At 38.2% G+C, this 24232-nt stretch overlaps 4 protein-coding genes across 4 annotated transcripts; 3 read left to right on the plus strand and 1 right to left on the minus strand.

The window, feature by feature from the left end:
* Positions 1 to 112: 112 nt before the first annotated feature.
* Positions 113 to 7591, plus strand: LOC116251050 (BTB/POZ domain-containing protein NPY1). The gene is made up of 4 exons (XM_031625110.2): positions 113 to 720; positions 3920 to 3989; positions 5320 to 6525; positions 6771 to 7591. The coding sequence occupies exons 1-4, from the start codon at positions 659 to 661 to the stop codon at positions 7347 to 7349; spliced, it is 1917 nt and encodes a 638-aa protein (XP_031480970.1). The 5' UTR covers positions 113 to 658; the 3' UTR covers positions 7350 to 7591.
* Positions 7592 to 10040: 2449 nt separating this feature from the next.
* LOC116251449 (uncharacterized) lies at positions 10041 to 14493 on the plus strand. Its single transcript, XM_031625734.2, has 7 exons — positions 10041 to 10562; positions 10926 to 10967; positions 12538 to 12620; positions 12762 to 12863; positions 12978 to 13192; positions 13636 to 13730; positions 14034 to 14493. The coding sequence occupies exons 1-7, from the start codon at positions 10421 to 10423 to the stop codon at positions 14273 to 14275; spliced, it is 921 nt and encodes a 306-aa protein (XP_031481594.1). The 5' UTR covers positions 10041 to 10420; the 3' UTR covers positions 14276 to 14493.
* Positions 14494 to 15421: 928 nt separating this feature from the next.
* Positions 15422 to 19070, plus strand: LOC116251288 (photosynthetic NDH subunit of subcomplex B 1, chloroplastic). The gene is made up of 6 exons (XM_031625456.2): positions 15422 to 16148; positions 16466 to 16656; positions 17024 to 17281; positions 17776 to 17881; positions 18058 to 18143; positions 18691 to 19070. The coding sequence occupies exons 1-6, from the start codon at positions 15531 to 15533 to the stop codon at positions 18854 to 18856; spliced, it is 1425 nt and encodes a 474-aa protein (XP_031481316.1). The 5' UTR covers positions 15422 to 15530; the 3' UTR covers positions 18857 to 19070.
* Positions 19071 to 19763: 693 nt separating this feature from the next.
* On the minus strand, positions 19764 to 22842 carry LOC116251289 (phosphatidyl-N-methylethanolamine N-methyltransferase). Its single transcript, XM_031625457.2, has 2 exons — positions 22571 to 22842; positions 19764 to 20207 (listed from the first exon to the last, which is right to left on the minus strand). Exons 1-2 carry the CDS (start codon positions 22813 to 22815, stop codon positions 19949 to 19951), a joined length of 504 nt encoding a protein of 167 aa, XP_031481317.1. The 5' UTR covers positions 22816 to 22842; the 3' UTR covers positions 19764 to 19948.
* Positions 22843 to 24232: the final 1390 nt, after the last annotated feature.

Below are 24232 nucleotides of genomic sequence, written 5' to 3' on the forward strand. Positions count from 1 at the left end.
GCCTTTCCCAAAGTCAAAAGGCAAAAGATAAATAAAAAGTTTAAAAAATTGGGGAGGAGAAAAAGGAGTGCAGTACGGTCAGAAAGCGTGTTGTTGAGTCCTCCCTATAACAACAAAGAAAAAAGAACAGCACCAACACGCAGGCTCTGTGATCGATGCATGATCGTCGTCATCAAAGATCGCCTTCACCACCTTCGTCTCATAAATTTTCCTGCCGGACAGGGGGCGAAGATCTCTCGATCCTCACTCTTTTCTTGAATTATTAAATCCTGAGCGGCACCAAATATTCTCTCCGTTCTTCTCATATTATCATCATAAATGAGGAGGAGGAATGCCCATTAAACCTTGGACTTTGGAGAGTTCGCTTCCTCAAGCTGCCATAGCCATTTCTTTCTCCTTTTTAGAGGGATTGATGATACCTGAAGGTGGGAATCCGAAGTCAGGATTCTTTGAGCGGAGGACGGCAGCGAGTAATTAGTGACAGTGGTTTTCGTGCATCGGTGGTCGGTGTCAAAGGGAGTGCGGGTGGTGGGTGGCGGTGGTGTCTGGTTTGGAGGGCATGGGAGTGAGAGAGAAGTGGTTTTTAAGAAGTGAGCAGTTTCAAATGAAGTATTTCTGAAGTGAAGAACTGGTCTTTGAGAAGTGGGGTTTTCTGAGGATGAAGTTTATGAAGCTGGGATCGAAGCCTGATGCCTTTAGTGCAGATGGTAATTCCGTCAAGTAAGTTTGTTTTTCTTCTTGGAAAGAAGTTTAGTTTTTCCTTTTGTTTTGTTGGTAAGTTGCATCTGCAGAAGTTTGTACTTGTCCAGTGGACTGAAATAGAAGCATAAGATTCATGGTCATGCATGGCGTGCATAAACCTTTCTCTCTCTCTTTCTATATATATATATATATCTGTCTCTCTTTGTGGTCGGAACTAGTTATGTTCGTCAAATCTTGTGTTTCTTCGTGGTTCCTTTTGGAGTATGCATATCGAGATATGGATGTTCTGGAGGGTCTCAGTAGCCTAGAGCTATGGACGGTGAGATATATGAACGTTGAACTTTTGTAATTTTATGAGCGTTGTTCTTTTGGGGAAAAATGAGCTTGTGCTTATGATCGGCGAACTCCTGGTGATTTGGTTGATCATTGAAGAACCGAACGTTGTGCACTTTGTGTTGTAAACATATTGTGTTAGTTGTGATTTTTTTTTTTTGGTGGTGAGTTTGGATGGATTTGTTAGTGGAGATTGGTTATTGTACAATACCGTCTTTGGAAGGCAGAAAGTAGTATTCTTAAAACTGTAGGTTAGGTGAGTGACGAAACATGCTTATTTGTGCTGTTTGAACTTTCAAGCCGTGCTTTCCTGAGGTCCGCAGGGATTTGTCAGGCCATTGCCAGTGAAAAATTGGGACATACTTTTCTTCCTCTTTTTTTTTTTTGTTTATCATCCACTATCTTATCTTGTTTTTGTCATATAGTATTTATATTTTCCGCCTGATTTTTTGGTTGCGTCAATTTTGTGTAGATGGGCCAATTTTGCTGCAAAAGCTGCATTATGCGTGGTCCCATGGTCTTGTTGTTTTTTTCTACCATTTTCCTTTTCTTGTGTTGTATTGTCTCTGCTTTATGAATCACAACTGGGCAAAAGAGACGCGTATTTTGGTTATAGTAATTGGCTTCAGATGAAAGAAACCTAAAAAAACACTCATGGCCTTGTTCAACTGTTCATTATGTCCATTCCTTTGTCGGTCATTGAGACAGAATTCTTCATCGTTTCCAAAGCAAAGTTCCGTTCTTTTTTCTTCTTCCTTTTTTCCTTCATTTGAGAACCTCTCTTTGTGTGGTCTATCAACCCGTCTTGTGCTTTGAAAAATGAAGGGAATAAAGTTGCTGGTCTTGGACTTGTGTTCTGCTGTGGGACCAATCTAATTTCTTAGTAGAGCATGGCTCAGTTGTACCAGTCTCGCATGTGCCCTTGGAGTTCGTGGATGGTCTAGCATTTTAGATTTTTATGCATCAATTATTTTGGATATTCAGCATATCTAGCATCAAGTTGGCACTAGGAGTACAGACAAAAATCGCATTGTTAATGTATAGTGGGTACATTGGTCTGGGCGGGTTGATTGGCTTCAGGTGTGTGGGCCTTATCTAATTTGTCTGTGGGCTTTATCCTAATTAGATTAATTTGCACTGGACGTGGATTCAGTTTGGGGTAGAATACAGCAAACACTGGGTCTAAACCTGGTAACTGCAAATTGGTGCACTTCTGTATATGATGGAGTCCTGACATCTTAGATTTGAATCTGGTTTGATGTATATTAGGAATTTAGGATTTAAAATGAAATGCCTATGCTGTATGCAGAAATTGTTGGTCACATGGATTTGTATTGTATTGCATATTGGAAGTGTTGTCATCAACAATTGATTGGCAGCTTGGGAGTTTGTGTATGTATGATGGGATGAAATATCCATGCTTATAAGTTATAATAGTCGTGAATTTCCATGATCTCGTCCGATACCTGAATTGTTATCTATTTTATAGTTATTGAGAAATGAGTTTCATTTCCTACCAAAAATGCGAGGGTGGACCAACATTGTAAAGAGAACTTGGAGGAAATGTAATGTTGATTAAGTGTGCGATGCATCCATGTATAACATTAATGTTCATGTGGGATGTGCATGCCGAGTGTAGTATGTCGGCTATAGATTAAACATTTGCTTTTCATGTCATAATGACAAGAATGCATCAAACATTAGAGTGATTTCAATCCAAACTCTTATCACTGAATCAAATTTTTTGGCACTTGATTCTAGTTTAGGCGGAGCTGGTAGATGATTATCATTTTAAGATACTAGATCAGTTGTTCATAAGATGTTTCTTGTTTTTCTCTTGAGAAGCTGACAGGTTCAACAATCCAAGTGGTTCAGTCCAAATGTGTCACCAAACTTGCCCATTAACAAGCTGTTCGCCTCTACAAATTCATGATACCATAGTTTTTCTTTTCTGAGATCAGATTTTATCCAGATGTAGTTCTTACTATATGTCGTGTAGAAGAACGAGTTGATGAAGCCAACAAGCCAGGAGCCCAGGATTAACTTTTACCTTCTTTGTTATTAAGTGGTTGAATCTGAATGTGTATTTATCCTTTGGGTGTAGCAAAAGTTGTAACCTGATCAGTATTTTATGACAAATGTGATATAACTTAGATTTGCAAGCTCAAAAAATTATTAGTTTCTTGGCGTAGGTCGTATCATCCTTTTCATTGAGGGTGTCCTTGCATTCACTATTAATACCTTACATAATCCTTGCAACTGCTGTGGGGACAACATTAAATTTTTTTAAATGATTACGTTAACTTGAACTGGTAATTTATATTTTATTGAGCTGAAAGAGCTATATTTGGGAGTCATGGTCATGAACATCCTGTCCTGCTTGTTATTATTCTTTCAAGATAGCTTGATTTCCGATGCTAAAGGTATGCTTATCATGAGTTTGGATGTTTTTCTGGGTGTCCAATATCGCTGATGCCTGCAGTTGTCTAGAAGAAATTTGCATCACATCATATCACCCCGAAGAAACACTTTCTCTGGTTACATTTTGTATCTTCTATTCTTCTGTTTAAAATTTTTGACCTGTAAGAACAAATTACTTTCTAGTTTCTGTCAAATACGGTATCTTCATGGTGCTTTCAGATTGCTGCCTGTAACATGGCATATAATACTCTGGGTAGTCATCCAAATAATCATTCGTTTGGTTATTGAAAAATTGTGCTTGATGTGTACCTCAAGCCATCCTTTTCATGTTTAAATATGGATTTGACCTTCTTTGTAAAGTTTAAGTTGTTTATTTTTTTGACAGAAAAAATGGTTTTCTCCTGATTAACGCATTTTATTAAAATGGTTCCCTTTCTGTCATTAATTTTGATAAATCATGCAGGTTTGTGGCATCGGAGCTAGCAACTGACATAATTGTAGTTGTTGAAGAAGTGAAATTTCATTTGCACAAGGTAGTGAATTTTCTGTCTGTTTCAATAAATTTTATTGCTTCTGAGATGGGCATCTATGCCAATATTGATGGTCCAATATCAATGGACATCATCATATTTTTTAAATTGCTAATGAATATGCTTGATTGTTGCTATTTTTTACTCCTTTAGTTCTGTGCAAAAATATATGTATAAGATACTGTCATTGTATTAGACCTGACCAGGGTCTAAGTAGAAGAGGCCCCTTGTCTCTTTACGAGTCCAATTAGGTGAGTCAGATGTTTTACTCAATATAACAGATTTGGGTCGGGTGGACTGGTTAGGATGCTGTAATAAACCCACCCAATTGTGAGGTATATATATTGAAGAAGGGATTTCATTAAACCCTAATCGCAGAAATAGATACCTATTTTAGAAGTTGGGCCTCTGAGTGCATCTGTAGAGGAGAATGTGTGTGAGTTCTGTTAGCAGAGCTAACACATTCTAACACATTGTCAGGTCTTTTTGTAGAACAGAAGTTTCCTAGTTTGAATGTCTGCAGGAGGCCAAGTATAGTATACATGAACATAGCTTTATATGGATGAGGCATTAATCCAAACATATACCTGGACCTCAAAGATCTTTTTTGAATAAATCTCTTCATTTACTACATTATTCCATGCTTATTATCGTGGTCTGATCATATTCAATCTCATCTTTCTGTGACCTTATGTTGATATATTGAAGACCTAAATTTTTAGATCCATCCTTAACTTCAATTTCACCTGTTTGATATTTTTGGTGGGATGTGCTTGAACAAGTTTAGCCTCTCTATTTGTTTGACAGTGTTGTAAAGGAACTTGTAAATTGCTTGAAATCATGTGTTAGATTTGAATCATGTGATCCTGTTGTTAGGACTTAAGTTATTAATTGCATGCATGACTCAAATACATCTTAATTTTGAAATAAGTGGATTGTTGGTTTGAGAGAAAAACTGGTATGCCAAATATTGATTCTAGCATTTATGTGTTGCACATAGTGAAAAAGTAAAGGGAAGGCGTCAATATTTAGCATGTCAATGGGGGTGAAAACAGATTCTTCAACTTGATTATGCGAGGCACAGATCAATATCCTGTTTTACCAAAATCTAAAGCTGCAAGTGAAAAGTTGTTGTTTGTGACATCCTAATCATTATGGGCTGTATTTTAAGGAATTAAGCAACCAGTGCTATTAACGAAGTAACTGGATTTAATTTTTACTTTTTTCTCTCTTGCTTTCCTGCTGCTTTTCTTGTCATTTTTTTCGTTATAATAGATTAGCACTTATTTGCCATAGGCAGGCATTCCTAACTCTAAGCTGATAATGAGTGCAGTTCCCTCTTCTGTCCAAAAGCAACCGCTTGCAAAAAATTGTACAGGAAGCCAATGAGAAGAACGCAGATGAAGTGCAATTGCCTGATTTTCCTGGTGGAGCAAAAACTTTTGAAATTTGTGCCAAGTTCTGCTATGGTATGACAGTCACCCTTAATGCGTACAATGTGGTTGCAACTCGATGTGCTGCTGAGTACCTTGAGATGAGTGAGGCAGTTGAAAGAGGGAATTTAATCTACAAGATCGAGGTGTTCCTGAGCTCTAGTATCTTCCGAAGTTGGAAAGATTCCATCATTGTTTTACGGACTGCAAAGACACTTCTGCCATGGTCTGAGGATTTGAAGATAGTTGGAAGATGCATAGATTCCATAGCTGCAAAAACATCTGTTGACCCTTCAAAAGTAGATTGGTCCTACTCCTATAATAGGAAAAAAGCTGTTCCTGATATAATATGTGCTGCTGATAATGGAATCATGCTCCAACAGAAGTTTAGTTCACCAGCTCCCAAGGATTGGTGGATTGAGGATATATGTGAACTTGAAATTGACCTCTACGAGCGAGTTATGATCTCCATAAAGTCAAAAGGTAGGATGTCTGGGACTGTTATAGGGGAGGCATTGAAGGTATATATCCTCAGATGGCTTCCTGACTTCATGAATCTCGATGCCCTTGTTTCATCAGATGATTATGCTGAGTTTGCAGAAAGGAATAGGTCATTGGTAGAAACAATAATCTGGTTATTGCCCACTGATATGGGTGCTTGCTGTTCATGCACTTTCCTACTTAAGCTTTTGAAAGTGGCTGCCCTTCTTGGAACAAGTGAGGAATCGAGGCAGGATTTGGTGAGGAGAGTGGGTCTGCAGCTAGATGAAGCCTCAGTTGAGGACCTTCTGATCCCATCTGCAAATGCTGAAGGGACTGTATATGATATTGATCTTGTGCAGAGCATAGTGGACAAGTTTGTGGCAGCAGATCGAAGCAGAAGAGATCCTTACAACATTCAAAGTAATGAAGGCAGTACTGAACATGATTATGTTACTCATGACTCGTGGTTGAATGTTGGTAGATTGATTGATTGTTGTCTTGCTCAAGTAGCCCATGATCCTAATCTCTCCCTTTATAAGTTTATCAGTCTCTCGGAGTCTGTACCAGATTCGGCGCGACCAGTGCATGATGAGTTGTATAGGGCAATTGATATCTATCTTAAGGTAAGTTCCTTTGGTTTCTTAATCACATTGAAATTCTTGGAACCTTCTTGTTGTTATATTTGAACAATGTCTGAGATTCACTCTGTAAATTTGATCACTCGTAATGAATTCTTTAAATCTTCTTGACATTATAGTCACACACTTGTACGGTGCTAAGGTTCTTCCTTTAATTTGGATCATAATTCTTCTGCCTCTTGTGACCTTTTAAAAATAATTTATAGCTTGTTATGATGTTTTTGTTTTAGGAACATGCTGGATTAACGAAAGGGGAGAAGAAACGAATCTGCAGTTTGATGGATGTTAAAAAGCTTTCCATGGATGCATGTGTTCATGCAGCTCAGAATGAGCGGCTGCCTCTCAGGGTAGTGGTGCAGGTGCTCTTCTTTGAGCAGGTTAAAGCAGCGGCAACAATGTCAACTCCATCAGCTCATATAAGAGAGACAAGGCTCATTGAAAATGGCCTGAAGAATAGATCTTGCTCAGTGAAGATTGTAGATGAACGCTGGGAACAGGATCTCAGTGGGTGCCAGGCGCTGACGAGGGGGATGTCATCCATGAAGATTCGTGATGATGATAGTGTGAAGAACATAGAAATACAGAACAAGAAGAAGAAACCTCCGAAAAAAATGAGTGGCAAAGGTGGGTTGCTGTTGCCATCGCGATCGAGAAGGATATTCGACAAACTGTGGGCGAATAAAGGTGGTCACCTCGACGGAAAGAAGTCAGAGAATGTAGGTGGCTTTCAGAGCCCAATTTCCATGCATCCTGGCGAAGCAAAATCCATCGCATCATCATCAAGGTATAGAAGGTTTTCTGTTTCATAGTAGGTTCCCCCCGCAGGGGAGCCCCATGGGTTTGTAGTTGTAAAAAGAAAAAAAAGAAAGAAAAAGATCATGGCTGTGAGCGCTTGTGGCTTAGCGCTGTGTGAAATGCTGTTTTGGAGTTCCACCTTAGGAAGAAACATGTATATGCAAGTGGGCCAAGCAGGTAAGAGGATGATGCAGGTTTCTTTTCTTCTTTGTCTGTATATTGAATGATCTCTGTCAATTTCTATTGCATTCCATTACTCCCTCTCTTTCGCTCTCTCTCTTTTTCTCTTCTTTCTCTGTGTGTGTTTGCGAGATTGCCAATCAGGGAATGAAATGTTTCAGGTATGTAGGCTCAATCTTGACCGGTGCGTGTGCTTGAATCGGATTCAAAATCTAGGTGGACATCATATATGGAAGTTGACGAACCTTTTTGTGCCGGCATCCGATGCCTGAATCTGAATTGGCAGTTCTTTTGAATGCTTGAACTGTTTGTTTTTTCCCCTCTGAAACTCGTGGCGAGGGTGAAATCTGAAACCCAACTGATCTGGGGCACTAATCGCACTCCCTATTTACCAAGATGAATGATCATCTTAGCTATTTATAGAATGAGTAAAATCACTTTCAGTCACCTATTTGTAAAAATTGATTGAAATAATTTTTTTTTTGGGATTTGTTTAGTGGGTGTTTGGGTAACACTTTAAAACCAAGTTTTGAAAGCAAAAACAGGTTTTGGGAGTGATCGAGTGCCATCAAACCTGATTCCTTTCTAAGTTATGGGAAAACCAAGTTTTGGAAGTGTCACACAAACAAACAAAAACAAAGTTTTAAACTAAGTTAGAGGAGTGTGTCATTCAAACTTACCCTTAGGTTGTGTTTGGTAGCCTTAAACTACATAAAAAGGTGTGTTTTGAGAAATCTTCTAGATTTAAAATCCATACTAGACTTTAAAAGACCAAGGATTTAAGGTTTTTGGGGGAGGGTGTGGTTTGAGATGTAAGATCTTAGGATGTCAAATCACCACGGATCTGATCCTAGGTGGAACAAACACAACCTTAGGTTTTTTATTTTTTGGGATTTACCAATGAGAGAGAGGTGGATAAAAGAGGCCTTCACGCTCAGGTTTTTTCTTGATAAAATATTCTACTTATATTTTTCAAGAATTTTAATGTATCATGTATAAAATTTTAGAAAAATACAATTAAATATCTACCAATAAAAAATTTGTGTGTTAAGTGGTGAAATGCGACACTTAAGTTGAAGGATGCACTGCTGCTATTATTGTTGCCGATACAATCAAGAACCCTCAAGCTAAATCAAGAACCCTCAAGCTAAAGAGAATGGGGGCCATCGGGCTCTTTTCTGAGCAGTAAGTCGTAAGCCACTGTTCCACTTAGAAAAGGAAAATTAATAACTCAAGCATGAAATAATCTAATGGATGGTATGCATAGTTGATAGAGATGTTCATTTAACGGCGGAGCCAAAACACGTTTATGCTTTATATATCCCTCTAGGAAAAGGTGGAAATGTTCAGTTTAATGGATAGGACTTAAGACTACATTTGATAGCCTCGGATCTCATGTAGGAGGCTATCACAGATTTTAAACCTTGGATTTTTAACCCATGCTCTGACCCCTTCCATCTCATGTCACAAATCTATGGTTTACACAAGTTAACACAAATTTGAGATCCCCAGTTAATAAATTCACTACTTGATTAAGCTGTGGCTTAAAATCTAATATGGATTTAATGTCGGACTCAAATCTTATGACCGAGACTATCAAACATAGCCTTAAAAGGATTTTACCAATTGCAAAGGCCGGTTCAGTTTTTGCTCAAAAAAGAAAAGATTTCTAATATAAAACTTCTAGTTCTCGTATAAAACTTCCATTGTCAACAGCTATGAGCTATGATATAACTTTCCACACTAACAATATTAAAAATAGAAGGAAGCCTTTGAATTGTGTTAGAAAATAAGGCCCCTAAGGAATGCTTATCTTAAATTAAGATGCCAAATTAATTATGTCTGCGCACATGCAAACACACACACACATACACATATAAAATGAGGCAAATCAATTCAATTTTGTGACTGTTTTTCACGTTTTATCTTTTTATGATCCATTAATCTTAAGGTAAGAAGAACGACTGTCAAAGGAGAAAAGAAAGAAACAAAGAGAAAAGAAGATTGAGTAGGTGAAAAAGTGAATTGAATTCTTATGAAAATTTTTAAAACACAATATGAATAACATGTTTGAAAAATAATATATGCTTCAAGTTAATTTCAGTAAAAAGGTTGACTTTTCTGCAAATATTTTTTTAATGTTATAAGACCTGTTAATTTTTTGGTAATTAAAAAGCACATTTGGACCTAAAAAATGATGACTTAAAATATATTTCTTACTAAATCACTCTCAAAATTATATCTATACATTTACATTACATGATCTAAAGGCATAGTTTTTGTTCCTAATCTAACTAGTATGAGAGTCTCTCTCTCTCTCTCTCTCTAAAATGTGAGGCTTGTACTGAAATTGTCAACAACAGGAAAAATATTTTTAAAGACAAATTTCTATGATAAGAAAAACTTTCTTTAACCGCACATCAGGGGAATAATTCGACAGAGCCCTCAGTTCCTTGGACACGTATATGATAAAAAGCTAAAATTCAGGCACCTTCAATTATTGATACACTGATCTGTAAAAACAACCCATTTTCCCGATATCCCCCAAAAGAACATTTTCTCAGCCTCAGAGTCCAGCGGAAACTTTGGGCTGGGTGGATTCTTTGCCAAAGCTTCCTGTTGGTAAACGATAGTCTTCTTACTGTAGTAGAAACTGGCCCGAGAGATCATCTGCGGCGAAAGCTCTGGGGACTCCGGCTTCTCTCTGTCGTCCAGCAGCCCCGCCCAATGACGCTGATGTAGAAAGTTGAAGTCAGAGTACGGCACCTTGGCCACCCAGCAAGAAAGGAACTAAACCAAGAACTGGAAAATAGTGGTCAACAGAAATGATGGGTCTCTGTTAGACTTGATTTTCAGAGAGGAAGAAAAGAGAGAGAGAGAGAGAGAGAGAGAGAGAGAGAGAGAGATGAGCATCTCTTTGACAGTGATGACATTTAATCTTTTGGAAGATCAGCAGGCTGACAGTCCAAATGCATGGGAGAAGAGGAGAGATCTCTGTATTAGTGTCGTGACAAGCTATTCGCCAACAATCATCTGCACCCAACAAGGCAATCCTCTCTCTGTGTCTATTGTATGTGATGATCGGTTGTCTTTGTTTGATGTTGGATCCTTTTCAATTAGAAAATTCAAACCAAGGTAGTGAGGTGGTTTCTGGATACTGGATATCGTCTGTGATCTTGAGACGGGCTTTTCTTTACTTTGGGAATTCGATTGTGCTTCTCTTTATTAATACGTTTCTTTCTTTGGGTTTGGTTTTGAGCAGTGCGTTGTGTTCATGTTAATATTTAGTGCTTTTGATTCACGTTTGACCCTGGAAAGTGTGGTATTTTCATAAATAAAACGCAATTTCATTGTCCAGGTTTTCCTATTTAAGAAGGTTTCGTGTTTGTTTATCTTTTTGTCTGCTGTAGGACTCAAATCGCAGTTGGACTATCTGCAGCAAGGTTTGCCAGGTACTGACTATTTAAGATAATAAGGGCCCATTTGGCTTCTTAGTGATAGTTTCTTAAACTGTTTGCTGAAGATTGAATTGGTTTTCTTTCCATTGTTGGGGAAAGTTCAAAAACCAGTGGATGACATGTGAGATCTGTTTGTGAAAATAACAATGCACTTATGTTTTTTCTAGAGTTGTATTGGCTGTTGCGTTCATTTTCAATTTTTCCCCATGATTGTGGTTCCATTCATTTTAGGAGCATAGATTATAGTAAGTTTCAGCAGATATTAAATATTTTTTGCTTCCATTTCTCCAAAAACCAATTTCGTGACTCTTTTCTTGACTTGTTTTTCTTTCTGAACGTATTTGCTTCATATCCGTTCTCACTTGAGCTTATTCTTTCATAAGAAAATCTCATAAAGTAGACATGCCCCTTTGACATGCTTTTGTTGGTATTCCTGCACGATGTATATGAACAAGATTAAGGAAGTGTATTTGTTCTAACGTCTAAAGCTTAATAAGCTCAGTATTTGCTTCCTGCTTGGTTAAACCAAACAGGATATGAAGGCCATTAAATTCTCTATTTCCTTCCTTTTCCTTTTTGAGGAGGAAACAAGGGACAATGTATAATGGAGCTTGAAACCTGACACATTCCACAAAGCTCATCATACAATTTATTTACATTGGCTGTGCATAAGGCACCAATCTTTGGATGTTATTTAAAATTCAGAAGCCAACTGATGCCCTTTCCTTTAATCAATGTGCTATTTCAGAAACAAAGTGTTTAAGATCATATTGAAATTCTTGAATGTGCCTCTGAATCTTGACCCTTCTCTGTTTTAAGAGACAATCCAACTTCACTTTGGATGATGTGGCTAAAATGGTTAATCTTGTTCTCAGATATTGCATGATGGGAGGTTCAGTCCTAAGCATCTGCAAGTCTTCATGATCCTTTCCAACTCTCCCCATCCTTGTTCAAAGATGTAACTTCAGTAAAAATGGTTTAGGTGTAGGCCTTCAGATGAACATCTCCATGGTTTCTTTTCCAAATGTTTCTTCCCCCTTTGTTTATCATTATTCCCTTCTCTTCAAACTAGATGAGCAGTCAATTCATGAAGTTTTGAGAGCTGGTGGGCTGGAAAATAACAACTCAAGGAGACCATTTGTTGTTGCCTTCAAGCTTTTATGAGAAGTTCTTTGCTTTTTGTTAAGCTGATTTTTTGTAAATGAATGTGATTATTTATCAGCGGATATTTAAATTTCACATCTTGATTTCTAGCTTGTACATGACATTAAACTGTTGTGACCAAAATCTAATCCAGAATGGATGGCATAATGCCGATGTTCTTTGAGCAGAAGAAATCCCACTAGAACCTTAGTTTTGAACTCATTCCAAACACATTTTCCTTTCTATTAAGGATCATGGATCTGTCCTGCATGTCTTACTTGTTGAACCAAAAAGGAGCTGTACAATGCGACGTGGTCGGTGCCATATCTCAATTCCTCTAATCATGGTCAATTGAGAACTCATGTGATTGCATGTTTGAATTGAGAATTTGCACTGACTTTATAAGCTTTCAACTTTCAAGGATATGAACAATTTGGGATCTCAAGGAAAGGATCACAGGACATCACAGATCAGTATTGCACTATCTTTTATGATAAAGAGAAGGTACAAAGTTGTTCCATTTTCTATATTAGTTACAAATTATTCTGTTTATTTTAGAGTCCAACAGTAAGCTTGATATAACAATCAGTTGGTTGTGAGCCTCGTGTGTGTAGCTCCTCTTAAGTTTTATCGTTTTGACTGAAGGTGGAGCTCTTAGATGGTGGAACATTTTGGTTGTCCGAGTCACCCTCAGTTCCTGGAAGTATGTCATGGGGATCTGAAGTCCCATGCATTGCAACATGGGCGATATCCTTTTGCTTGCTGGACAAGGATTTGTTACTATGTGTTTTAATGTATCTGTCATATGGTGTCCACTACTCCACATCATGATAACTGATTTCCTTGACATTATTTTTCCACACATTTCAACTCAAAAGAGTTGAGCCTCCTGGGTTCAGCTTCCAGATTGTGAACACAAATATGGATGAATTCAGTCCTCGAGCTCGTAGGCGAAGTGCTCTGCTTACATGGCAACACCTTGCTTCTCTCCCTCCTAACTTGCCTGTCATATACTGTGGTGGATTTAACTCACAAAAAGAATCAACAACTGGTCGATTTCTGCTGGGAAGATCAAGGTAGTTGTTGTCTACTGTGATCCAACAGCTACAATGACTCTTCATGAATCTCACCTTGCTATCAAACATCTTGTTGGTAATTCATGCAGAAGGGTGACTAGCAAAACAGATTATGCTACTAATTTTCTGTGAAAAGCTTGTGATTGTCAATTATGACCATCAGAGAAGATTCTACTTACGAGCATTGTTTCAGTGAATGTAAACATTGCATGTAGATAACCAGTTCAGATAAAATGATGTTTGGATGCCTACTGAAACGTTAGTCTTTTTAACCAGCATCTGTTGTCGTTGCTCATACTAGAAACTTATTCTGTTATGCTTATATGATTTGTATGCATGCGAGGAAATGGATATGCTACTAGCTTTCATATAAGAAGCTTGTGTTATCAATTGTCTTATTAGTTCTATAATCTCCTTTCCTTGATGCACAAATAAATTTTTAGGGAGCATGGAGTTATAGGTGACATGAGGGATGCATGGCATGATGCTCGAGTAAGAAAGAACGTCTCGCTCATAAGGACTTATCATGGATTCAAAGGTATTTTATTATCATCGTCTTCTTGAGAGCATTTTTTTTTTCTACTTCTTGGCTTTGGCTGTCATAATTTTACCAGAAAGAAAAAGATTTTCTCATGATATCTATGAAAATTTTTTTTCTCTTCGATCATTTTTAAATTTTATATCTCTCAGAGTGCAAGATAACTGATGGGAAACGTAATAAAGAGGTTGGTTGTTTATATTCTCGTGCCCAAACCAGTGAAATGTAGCTGTTACTCTTACAACCCATTGTGTAAATTTTCTTAAAAATGGAGGCTGATTTGCTTGTGCGTGTTGATTGCAGGGGATAAGCAAGGAGCAGTAGAATTCTTGAAATTGATATTTAGAGCTCTCTGCCTGTGCTGGGATCGGCAAACTCAAGACCTTCATGTGGATTGGATTCTTTATCGAGGCCGGTCCTTGGTTCCAATTTGCTGTGAAGTGGTTAATGACAACATAGATGGGTGCTACCCGTCATCTCATTATCCGTTGTTTGTGGAATTTATGCTTCCTCGAACTGTAAGAATGGTTGGAGAATCGACTTAAAACAGCTTTTAAAAGGAAGAGTTCAGCTTCACCTACCACACACCCTCCCCCTTCTCTTCGGAGCTGCTTAATAATGATTTTTGTATCCCAGTTTTACTTGGTTTCTCGACGTGTGATCTCAGGATGTTGGCATGATGATGTCATTTTTTTCGCACATGATTGTTATGTGCCGTTGGATCTCACAGGGCTCAGGAATGCAAATGCATGACCTTTCATGACCGGTGGTCTCTCTCTGTCTCTCTCTCTCTCTCTCTCTCTGTCTCTCTCTCTCTCTCTCTCTCTATATATATATATATATATATATATATATATATATATATATATATATATATTACTTGGATTGGGATGTTATTAATTCTGAATGCTCCGTCCATGTTGATTACTATCATAATTGTTCAAACTATCAGATAACACATCTTCCTTTCTGTAGACGTGGAATGGCCTTTACTGTTGGCAAGCAGGTTACAAAAGTCTGACGCTACTCTTCTGAACTATAAAGGGTGGATGTGCAATGTTGACAGTTATACTTGAAACACTGAGGAATGGATGCTTAGGCATCTACCTGAGTGTTTACCCAACGTGGCCCAAAGTGCAGTTGAATTTGTTGTTAACTACATAATACATGGTGGATCAAAGCGGCCCAGAAGTGTCCTTAGGACCCGCCAAATGAGGATTCAATCTCCCCAGAGGTGACATTAAGTTGTTGCCCGGTCATTTGGGCCCATTCACTTGTTCATAGCCGCATCATTTGAATTATTTAAATTGGTGGGCGAGACAAATCGGTGGAGACCTGCTCTCAATTCCTCCGTTCCACTACATGCAAACACAGATCAATCACAGTTGTTGATGCGCAGTGTGATATGAATCAAGCGTGTTTTTCTTTTCTCTGGTTATATAATTGATGTCTTGCTGATGAACTTTGTGGGTCTTGATTGAACTTCCTTTTCTGGTGCAACCAAAATTGTGAAGACCGTCGTACCACTACCAGTCTGGCCATTTTCAACCTCAACTGCTTCCATACGATTCAATCTCTAGTTTAAACTCGGGTCCATCGATGCCCCATCATTCTGAAGGTTTCTTATTTGGATCTACCAGTTTTAAGAGTTTAACCGGTTCGTTCGTTATCCAGAAGGGGAAGGGGCCCAACTTTATCCCACCCTGTGCCACACGTTCAAGAACTCAACGGCTACGTATTTTCATCTCTCCTCGCCAAAGAGTTGGGAGAGAGAGAGAGATCTTCCTTTTCCAAGCGAACATGTCTGCAACAACACTCCCACTTCCGACCAAATCCTTCTTCTCCACCGTCACCAACACCTCATCCTCCACCAAGACACCACCCTCCTCTCTTCTCCTCCCACCGTCCCACTTCCATATTTCAGCCTATCCAATTCCCAGTTCCCCTCCAAAACCACCGTCGTCTTCCTCAGTTGTCACTTACCTCAAGAAGAAGAATCCATGGCTCGACCCTTTCGACTTTGGCGATGACCCGGAAATGGAGTACGGCGAGCTCTTCGCCGATGGCAAGCAGGAAGAGGACACGAGGCCCCCAGACAACCCTGATAACGAATATGGATTCCTGAAGTTCCCGTTCGGGTATAATGTGGAGATCGCTTCATTGGGGTTGAAGATAAGAGGGGATGTGAGGAGGTGCTGTTGTATGATTGCCGGTGGGGTTTACGAGAATCTGCTCTTTTTTCCGGCTATACAACTGATAAAAGATCGGTATCCCGGCGTGTTGGTGGACGTGATTGCCTCTGCTAGAGGGAAGCAGACGTATGAGATCAATAAGAACGTCAGATTTGCTAATGTATATGATATGGAGGATCCTTTTCCTATACCTTCAGAGTATACAGATATGGTTGGCGTGCTTAAGGTTGGTACCATTCTTCGTTTGAGAAAAGAAAATTTGGTTTGGTTTTCTGCATTTGACGTTATAGTGTTGGTAACTTTTCAATTTACAGATAGAAAATAGCATTGATTCCCCATTGATGAAAAAACTCAAACCTGAAAGGAAACCCAAAAAAAAAAAAAAAAAACTACTGCGAATATCAAGTTTATCTTGTTCCATTGCACATTTGTTTCTTTTGAATAGTTGAAGAGAAAATTCGTGCTGTTGAACCCGATTAGCTGTAAAATCGCATATGTCCTCTCTGACAGAGGGGAGAGCATGATAAGATCTGTTTACTGCAGGGGAGGTATTACGACATGATCCTGTCGACGAAGCTGGCGGGACTTGGGCACGCAGCCTTCTTGTTCATGACGACAGCGCGTGACAGGGTGAGTTACATCTACCCAAATGTGAACGCAGCAGGTGCAGGTCTCTTGCTTTCAGAAACATTCACACCTGAAGGAATGAATCTATCTGAGGGTGGCTATAATATGTGAGTCTTCAAGAGCTTATACTTCCTGTGCTGTATTTCAGGAATCATCTCTCTCTCTCTCTCTCTCTCTATATATATATATATATATATATATATATATATATATATATATATATATATATATATATATATGTGTGTGTGTGTGTGTGTGTGTGTGTGTGTGTGTGTATCTAACCAAAAAATGGAAACTGTTCAACAAACGATAGCCAACAAAAACGTGAAAGGCATAACTTTTTGGTTAATGATAAAATGCCTTTTTCTTTGTTAATATCACTTTTCTTTTTCAGTAATATTCAGTTCACTAAATTTGTAGTAAATGAAGGATTTCAGCTGCCGTAGGACTCACATGAAAGAACTCGAATTTTAGGTACAATCAAATGGTCGAGTGGTTAGGAAGACCAGCAAAAAACGTGCCAAGGCAAGAAGTGCCACCATTGAAGGTGTCAATCTCGAGGAAACTAAAAGAGGTCGTGGAGAAGAAATACAAGGAAAGTGGCGCAGAGAAAGGCAAATTCGTTGTCATTCATGGCATTGAGTCCGATTCACAGGCGAACATGCAGTCCAGGGGAGATCCAGACAGCTTGTTGCCTATTCAAGTATGGGCAGAAATAGCCAAAGCAGTAAAGTAAGTTCATCGCTAGTTGCACCAATACTTCGGAATATTACTCAGCTGATGTCAAACTATAGTTGTCAAGCCATCTACAACAATACCATGATACTGAGAAAGCTATGATATATATGATGTTTACTTTCCTCTATTTTTAAAAGTTTTTTAAGACTGCTATTCTATTTTTCTAAAAATTATTTCTATCTTTTTTCAAATCCCTAAGTCAAAGCAAACTATTTTTCTAAAACTTAATTCTATTTTTTTCAAATCTCTTTGAGTCAAAGCAAAAGAACCTTCGATTTGATAAGGGAAAAACCCCACCTTGACGAGAAATTGCCTGTAGTCTATTCACAGATAGATGAATGTTGAAAATTTTTAAACAATTAATCATAATTTCGACTCTATCCAGAAGAAAACTAATTATCGTTTCTTCTTTGAGAAATCTTTTCTTTATTAGATCAAATTTTGACAACCTGATGTGAGGTGGATTACTTTGCCAAATTGACTAGCAGGGGTGTGAGGCCTGTTTTTGTCATTCCACATGAAAAGGAGAGAGAAAACGTGGAGGAAGTGGTCGGAGATGATTCCAGTATTGTGTTCATCACTACACCAGGGCAGGTCAAAATCTCCCTCATTTGATTGCCATTTTTCATTTTTCCACTTCAGGAAAACAATGGTTAAGCAAAATAAAAGAGAATGGCCAGGCAAAATTGGCCTCTGTTTGAAGTACTTAAGACCAGGCAAAATTAAGTTAAACAAAAAATTTGACACTGATTTGTTTATTTTGATGTCAGTTGGCTGCTCTTATCAATGATTCTGTTGGAGTAATTGCCACAAACACAGCGGCAATACAAATTGCAAATGCTAAAGAGAAGCCAAGGTGAGAGACATCTGCACATTATACCATGTCCTTTGTTCCAAAACTTCAACCTTTTGTCGATGCATCTGGTGAATGGTAGAAACATGACTAATATAATCAGGTCCGATTCAGGAAACAGGTAACTGGATGTCATAGGATAAGACGCAACTTCATTAGATTTGGTACGGGTTCTGAAGTTGAAAAGAAACGTCTTCACTAGATATGTAATTAACAAATTTTACTGTAACTCTGCAGTTTTACTACTAACCAAGTTTGATATGCATTGGACATACCATTCATCCAATCGACCAGGCATAATTTAGGCCATGCAAATTCTCTTCTCTGCTGACATCTGGATCTCAAGGATAAGAAGCAAACCGTTTACATACGTAATCAACTAATTTTTCTGCTGCAGATCTGCATGTTAGTCGGGACCAATTTTAACATGCATTAGATGCACAATTTAATCCAATGGAACAGGAATATTTTAGTTCACTCAAATTCTCTCCGCCGGCATCCGTATATTACAATAGTTCAATAATTTCTAATTCGGTTTATTGTATTGCAGCATTGCGCTCTTTTGCTCGGAAGAGAAGGGAAGGTTATTTGTTCCCAATGCTGAAGATAAGAGGTGTAAAGTTATAGCATCAAAAACAGGGAAGCTGATAGACATTGATGTGGAGGCAGTAAAAAATGCTGCCCAGTTCTTTGAGGTCGCACTCATTCTTGCATAGACGCAATTCACTATCCGGAAACGTTAAAGTATATGGATCTGAACAGCTCGTTGCTATTCATTCGTTGTACATTTGCACCAAATTCAATATGAGTACCTATTAAACAGCCACATGGAAGCAGGTCGAGAATAATTTGGTAAGGCAGAATAAAGGTTCAATATCTGGAGTTACATTTTGAGATATGATGTAATAGTATCACACAAGGATTAAAAGAGTTTCTGAAGGCCATGATGACACTTGCATTAATAACAATGAATTCCCCAAGCATATACATCAAAGAATCTTTCATTTTATCATTTTCAATTACAAATACTTGAAATCTCAAAAGAAACACTTTGATGAAACATAGCCTCAATCTAGTGATATTCTTTCATCTGGCATTTTAAAATACGGAGAAAAAATTGTATCCATCAGGACAGGAACTAATTCTAGTTCTCTCACAAAAGACAAGGTGGATTACAAAAATCAAATTTGATAAACTGGAACCAGATTGAAACCCATCCACATCAATTTTAACAGCTCGAATGATGGCAGCTTGATGGTGGGGGTGGCATCTACTCCCTAAAGACAAAGTTTTCCAAGGTTGTCATTCCTAGTCGCATCATATTGTTTTAATAAGATAAAAATGCATGAGATAGAACCCTTTGCACTTGGTTCCTCGCTGCATGAGCATTTTCCAACTGGAAATACAGATCCAGTAGCATGCTTTCGGAAAGTCAACAAACATGTAGAACAATCAACTCCTTGCACTAACCGAATCACTGTGATCACCAAACAAAGTAGAAAATGTTTGTAATAAACATGCCGTATCAGACTGTGTCGTTCACATGACAAGCGCATGTTCAGCTGAAAAAGAAAAATCTCAGGATCAAGCCAACAGCTTGCACATTTAATGGTGACAGATAAATAAGAGTAAGCAACTGAAGCGTTTCATGCATAACTGGTGACCACGGAGCAGTTACAATGGGGGTTAACAAAATTTCTCTTGCTAGAACCGTTAACAAGGATTGGTTCTACAGAAACATGAGAATGATGAAAGCACTAAGATCATCATGCTGCAAAAATATAAAAACTTAAAGGCCAAAAGTACAATCAACCAGATGAATGCAAAGGTTTAGCACGTGTGGATGGGTTTTCCTTTGATTCAAGCATCATCATAAAGACATATCCTAGTACCCACACAAGTACGTATTGAACAGGAACCCAACAGATAGCCGCTACAATAGAGAGTATGCTCCCCACGTACTGAGGGTCCTTTATGTATCCGAAAGGGAATTCTGTCACCCAGGGTATATTCTTCCCAAAACGTACACCATAGTAAGTACCAGATTCCCCAAGCAACTGATAAACCCTGCAATCCACAATTTCATCTTTCAACATGAATGACAAGGGACAACAGGTGATGCAGTTAGATGAGATTACTCAAAAATAATCTAACACGTGCATTCTTCATAAGGTATAACCACCAACAAACAAAATCTCACTAAAATGTCCTACTGATAAACATGTAAAGAGTCTGCAAAAAAAGAACCTTATAAAGTCAACTTTCTGAACTTTAATCAGAAAGAAGACATACCAAGTCCCAAGAACATGGCGGTCATCATAAATTTTACTTTGTAAGCACAATAAAAGTATTGATAAATGTTTGGAAGAGCTGGATTCTACTAACAAGTGAATGGAAAGGGGATAAAGCTGACAGATAAACAAGAGTGGTTAAATTAAGCATAATGTCACCCACAAGCATGGAGAACTGAAAATTTGACAGTTTCAAGTGAGAAATGCCAACGCCAATGATGACAATGGTATCACACCAGCAAAACTAAGCTGTCATCGTTGAGTTCTTCATAGTGCATCTAATAGACAATTTTTTTGACTATTAGACAATTTTTTTGACTATTTTTCATTAAGATGCTTAAGAGCGAGCTGACTTTGTGGCCCCCAAGAATGTAGTGAAGAATAAAATGTTACAAATACCTTCCAAATTGGTAAACATAATGACACATTCTTCACTCTACCCATGCAGACAAATCACGCCCTGCATGATCTCATCAGAAGTTTGAAGACCTCCACTTATAATGATTTCTCATTATTATGTTCCTTTAATTGTTGCTAATGATCTAGTTATCACTGTTTTTTTACATTTTTAATTTGATCTATAACCAATAGTGTTTTCTCCTTGTACTATTTGCAGCATAAATCATTGAACATATACAATCCAAGTTCTTTTATTCTGGAAACAAGTTATCCATCACTTGTATATTCATACTCGAAAGTGGCTCTTTTCTATGCTACCTGAGGGTAATTCTGCAAAGGTTACAGCACCAAAGCTTTGGATCAAGATTAGGCATATAGTGGTAACATGCCCTGAAGTTTGAGAACAAGGCCCTTGCTGAAAAATCAGCTTCCCTTCTCCCAATGATCTCTCCACTTCTTACTTGACCTGTTAGGATGAGGAGAGGGACATGATTCGTGGTGATTCCCTGATGACTGGTAGGTCTGTCTGAAGCAATTCCCTGGTTACTGATCACTAGCCCAGAAGCACCATAACCAAGTGTAAACTGGATCAACGATCAAGAGCCATCATGAAAATGTATCAGAAACCAGATAAATAAGATAGGAAGCCCTCATGCCTTTTCCAGATCTTAGTTGTCGTTCAAACACGAGGTTTACCTAAATAAAAGTAAAACTAACGAAGAAAGGATTCATCCATATCCTTTAGCTGGAATCTGTTTACATCTGTGTCCGCATATATTTGAGTTACCTTGGAATCATTAGTGTGGACATTGAGGTGTTTGTAAACAAAGATAGCTATTAGATACTTGTAGGAGGGTAGAATGGAGGCAGAAGGTCAATATCATGTCCCTCACTAAATAGATAATGTTTCACAATCTTCCCTCTTCCAGCAGCTTCTCCATTCCAATCCAATGTTGATGCATTGCCTTGTTCTTGTAAATCTCTGGTTCTTGAAACCCTTTTAAGTACAAAAATTAATATGTTTCATGTAATTGATATTACTCTTGGTAACTTATGCATTTCAGGTTAGTAACTTCCACTGTCCTCAGAAGACCGCATACTGTATATGAAAAAAAAGAAAAATCCAACTTATATGCATCTTAAGGCCAATGGTATTAGTCTATTAGATGACTGATTAGCTCCTCCTATTGCCAACATCATGAACACCATCATAATAATGTGCCTACATTTACAGGCATCTCTTGAAGAAGACAATAAAATATCAACAATGTTCTTCAACGGATAGTACAGGAAACAAAAGGATCTAAATACATCTAGGTGCTTATATTGTTAGTAACCCTAAAGTACCAAATAAATATAGGTTCTCTAGAACGTTAGAGACCCTCCTGTCGAACTCTGTATGCTCAATCTCCACCACCCCATAGGTAAGACCAAGTACCAAGAACAAGAGATCAATTTGGTAGATATTCGAAACTCCCATCTATCCAGAAAGCGGGATAATTCGGAGCATTCGTTTACGCTTTTTATCGCCGCAAACCAACTTCTCCCACTTTTCTGGATCACTGAGATCGTCCAAGGACACCCCAGGAGTGGACACTTACTCTTCATCATTTCCATTAGAAAGACAAAAAAAAAAGAAGAAAGTGAACAACTCTCGAAAGTAATCGAAACTGCAGCCATCTGAAACACCTTAACTGCAACGTGAAGGAATGAGAAACAACCAGGAAAAGCATGACGCACCTAACGTTCAGGAACTGGCCGATAATGAAGAGTACTAAGCAGTACCAAGGCGGCCATGAGAGGCGGGCAACCGAGAAGAGGGCAATAAACTGAACGGCCTTAAGTATATGAGAGATTTGGGCCATCTTGTGAGATGGGTCGGTGTCCTTCCCGCAGAAGTCCACCCACAACTGAGGATACGTCCACAGAACATAGTAGAAGGCGAAGGGCAGCAGCAATGCCACTGAGACGAGAAGGCCACCCATTATCTTCACTCTCTAGATCGAATCAGTGAGCAGGGAGAAGGGATTAAATCTCGGGGACGCCATGGTCGAGCTGAAAACGGGTCGGATGGGTAATGATCTGAACACGATCCGAATATTAGGCAGAAGACAAAAATTTGAACAAACGCCTAAGATTTGGTCAAGTAGTATTAGATCAGTTATCACCTCTCAATTTTAAACAACAAACATTCATCTTTTCAAAGAAACTCTCAAAGAGTTGCCTATTAAAAAAAAAATTAACTTTTAATATGAAACAAAATATCTCTCGTGCATGAACGCCTTTTCTTGATAAGAGAAAATAATTATAAAACTTTCTTTAATTGAACTAATCATAAACGATGCGTAACTTTTGAAACTTACATTTTAGAGACGTAGGAAACTCATCCTCAAATAATCACCAGATCAGCCGGAAAAGCCAAGTGAGATTAAAAAAGGTACGAAAAAAGCCAAGTGAATACCATTGACATCTACTTCTTTGCATATTCATGTATTCGCACTCGAATATGAGCAAAGAAAAGTCATATCTAATTCCAAATCTAAAATCCGATTGCATAACCCGAACCCAATCACAATCCGATCGGTTTTTAACTGGCCAATTTTCAAAATGTATGAACATTAAATATAAGATATTCATTTAAAATTAATTGGATATTTATATATATTTGAATCCAAATATGATTGGATATCATTTCTTAAATTTGACTCCGATCTACTTTCATAATCGAATATTAATTTTTTTTTATTTTCCGTTTTCTTCATAATGTTTGAGTTGAATATCCAATCCAAACTAGATATATTGAAGCTCCAGTTATAAATGCCTCTTTCTCTCTCTCTCACACAGACAAGAGTACACCACACATAGCATATCCCCTCCACGCCACCAAAAATTTGATCAAGGACCATTTTTGCTTGATAAACTTGTGTTGAGACCTATTACAATACAGAAGATTAACGCATGACAATGACCATGAGATTTGAACATCAAACCCCTTTGAAATGAGCCGCCTTGCTGCCAAGTGATGAAGCAACTGGTATTTGCATTTGTCTATGAACTTTTGAGCAAGGATATATTAGCCCTACTAAATAACCAACTAGTCATTAATGAGATACTTAGGCATTTGATTACTTAAGATTTGCAATCGATAGATAATAGATCTGAAGTGACAAAAAATTCATGGTAAAATCCGTGGTTCACACTAAGATCAACATTTCATCTTCTTGCATTGAGATGAGGCATTTGACAAGAGAATATTTCTCTTTACCAATTTTGTCCTTATACAAGGTGTCTCCTTTTTCTCACTTAAGGGACATTTTGGTCATTTTGAACCCTGAACACACTGCTAGCATGTTCAGGCCTGAAGGCATAACCTTCTCGGATGGGGCATGAACTTGAGAGTTG

This window comes from Nymphaea colorata, chromosome 3, assembly GCF_008831285.2.
Source record: "Nymphaea colorata isolate Beijing-Zhang1983 chromosome 3, ASM883128v2, whole genome shotgun sequence".
In the NCBI taxonomy this organism is placed as follows: domain Eukaryota; kingdom Viridiplantae; phylum Streptophyta; class Magnoliopsida; order Nymphaeales; family Nymphaeaceae; genus Nymphaea; species Nymphaea colorata.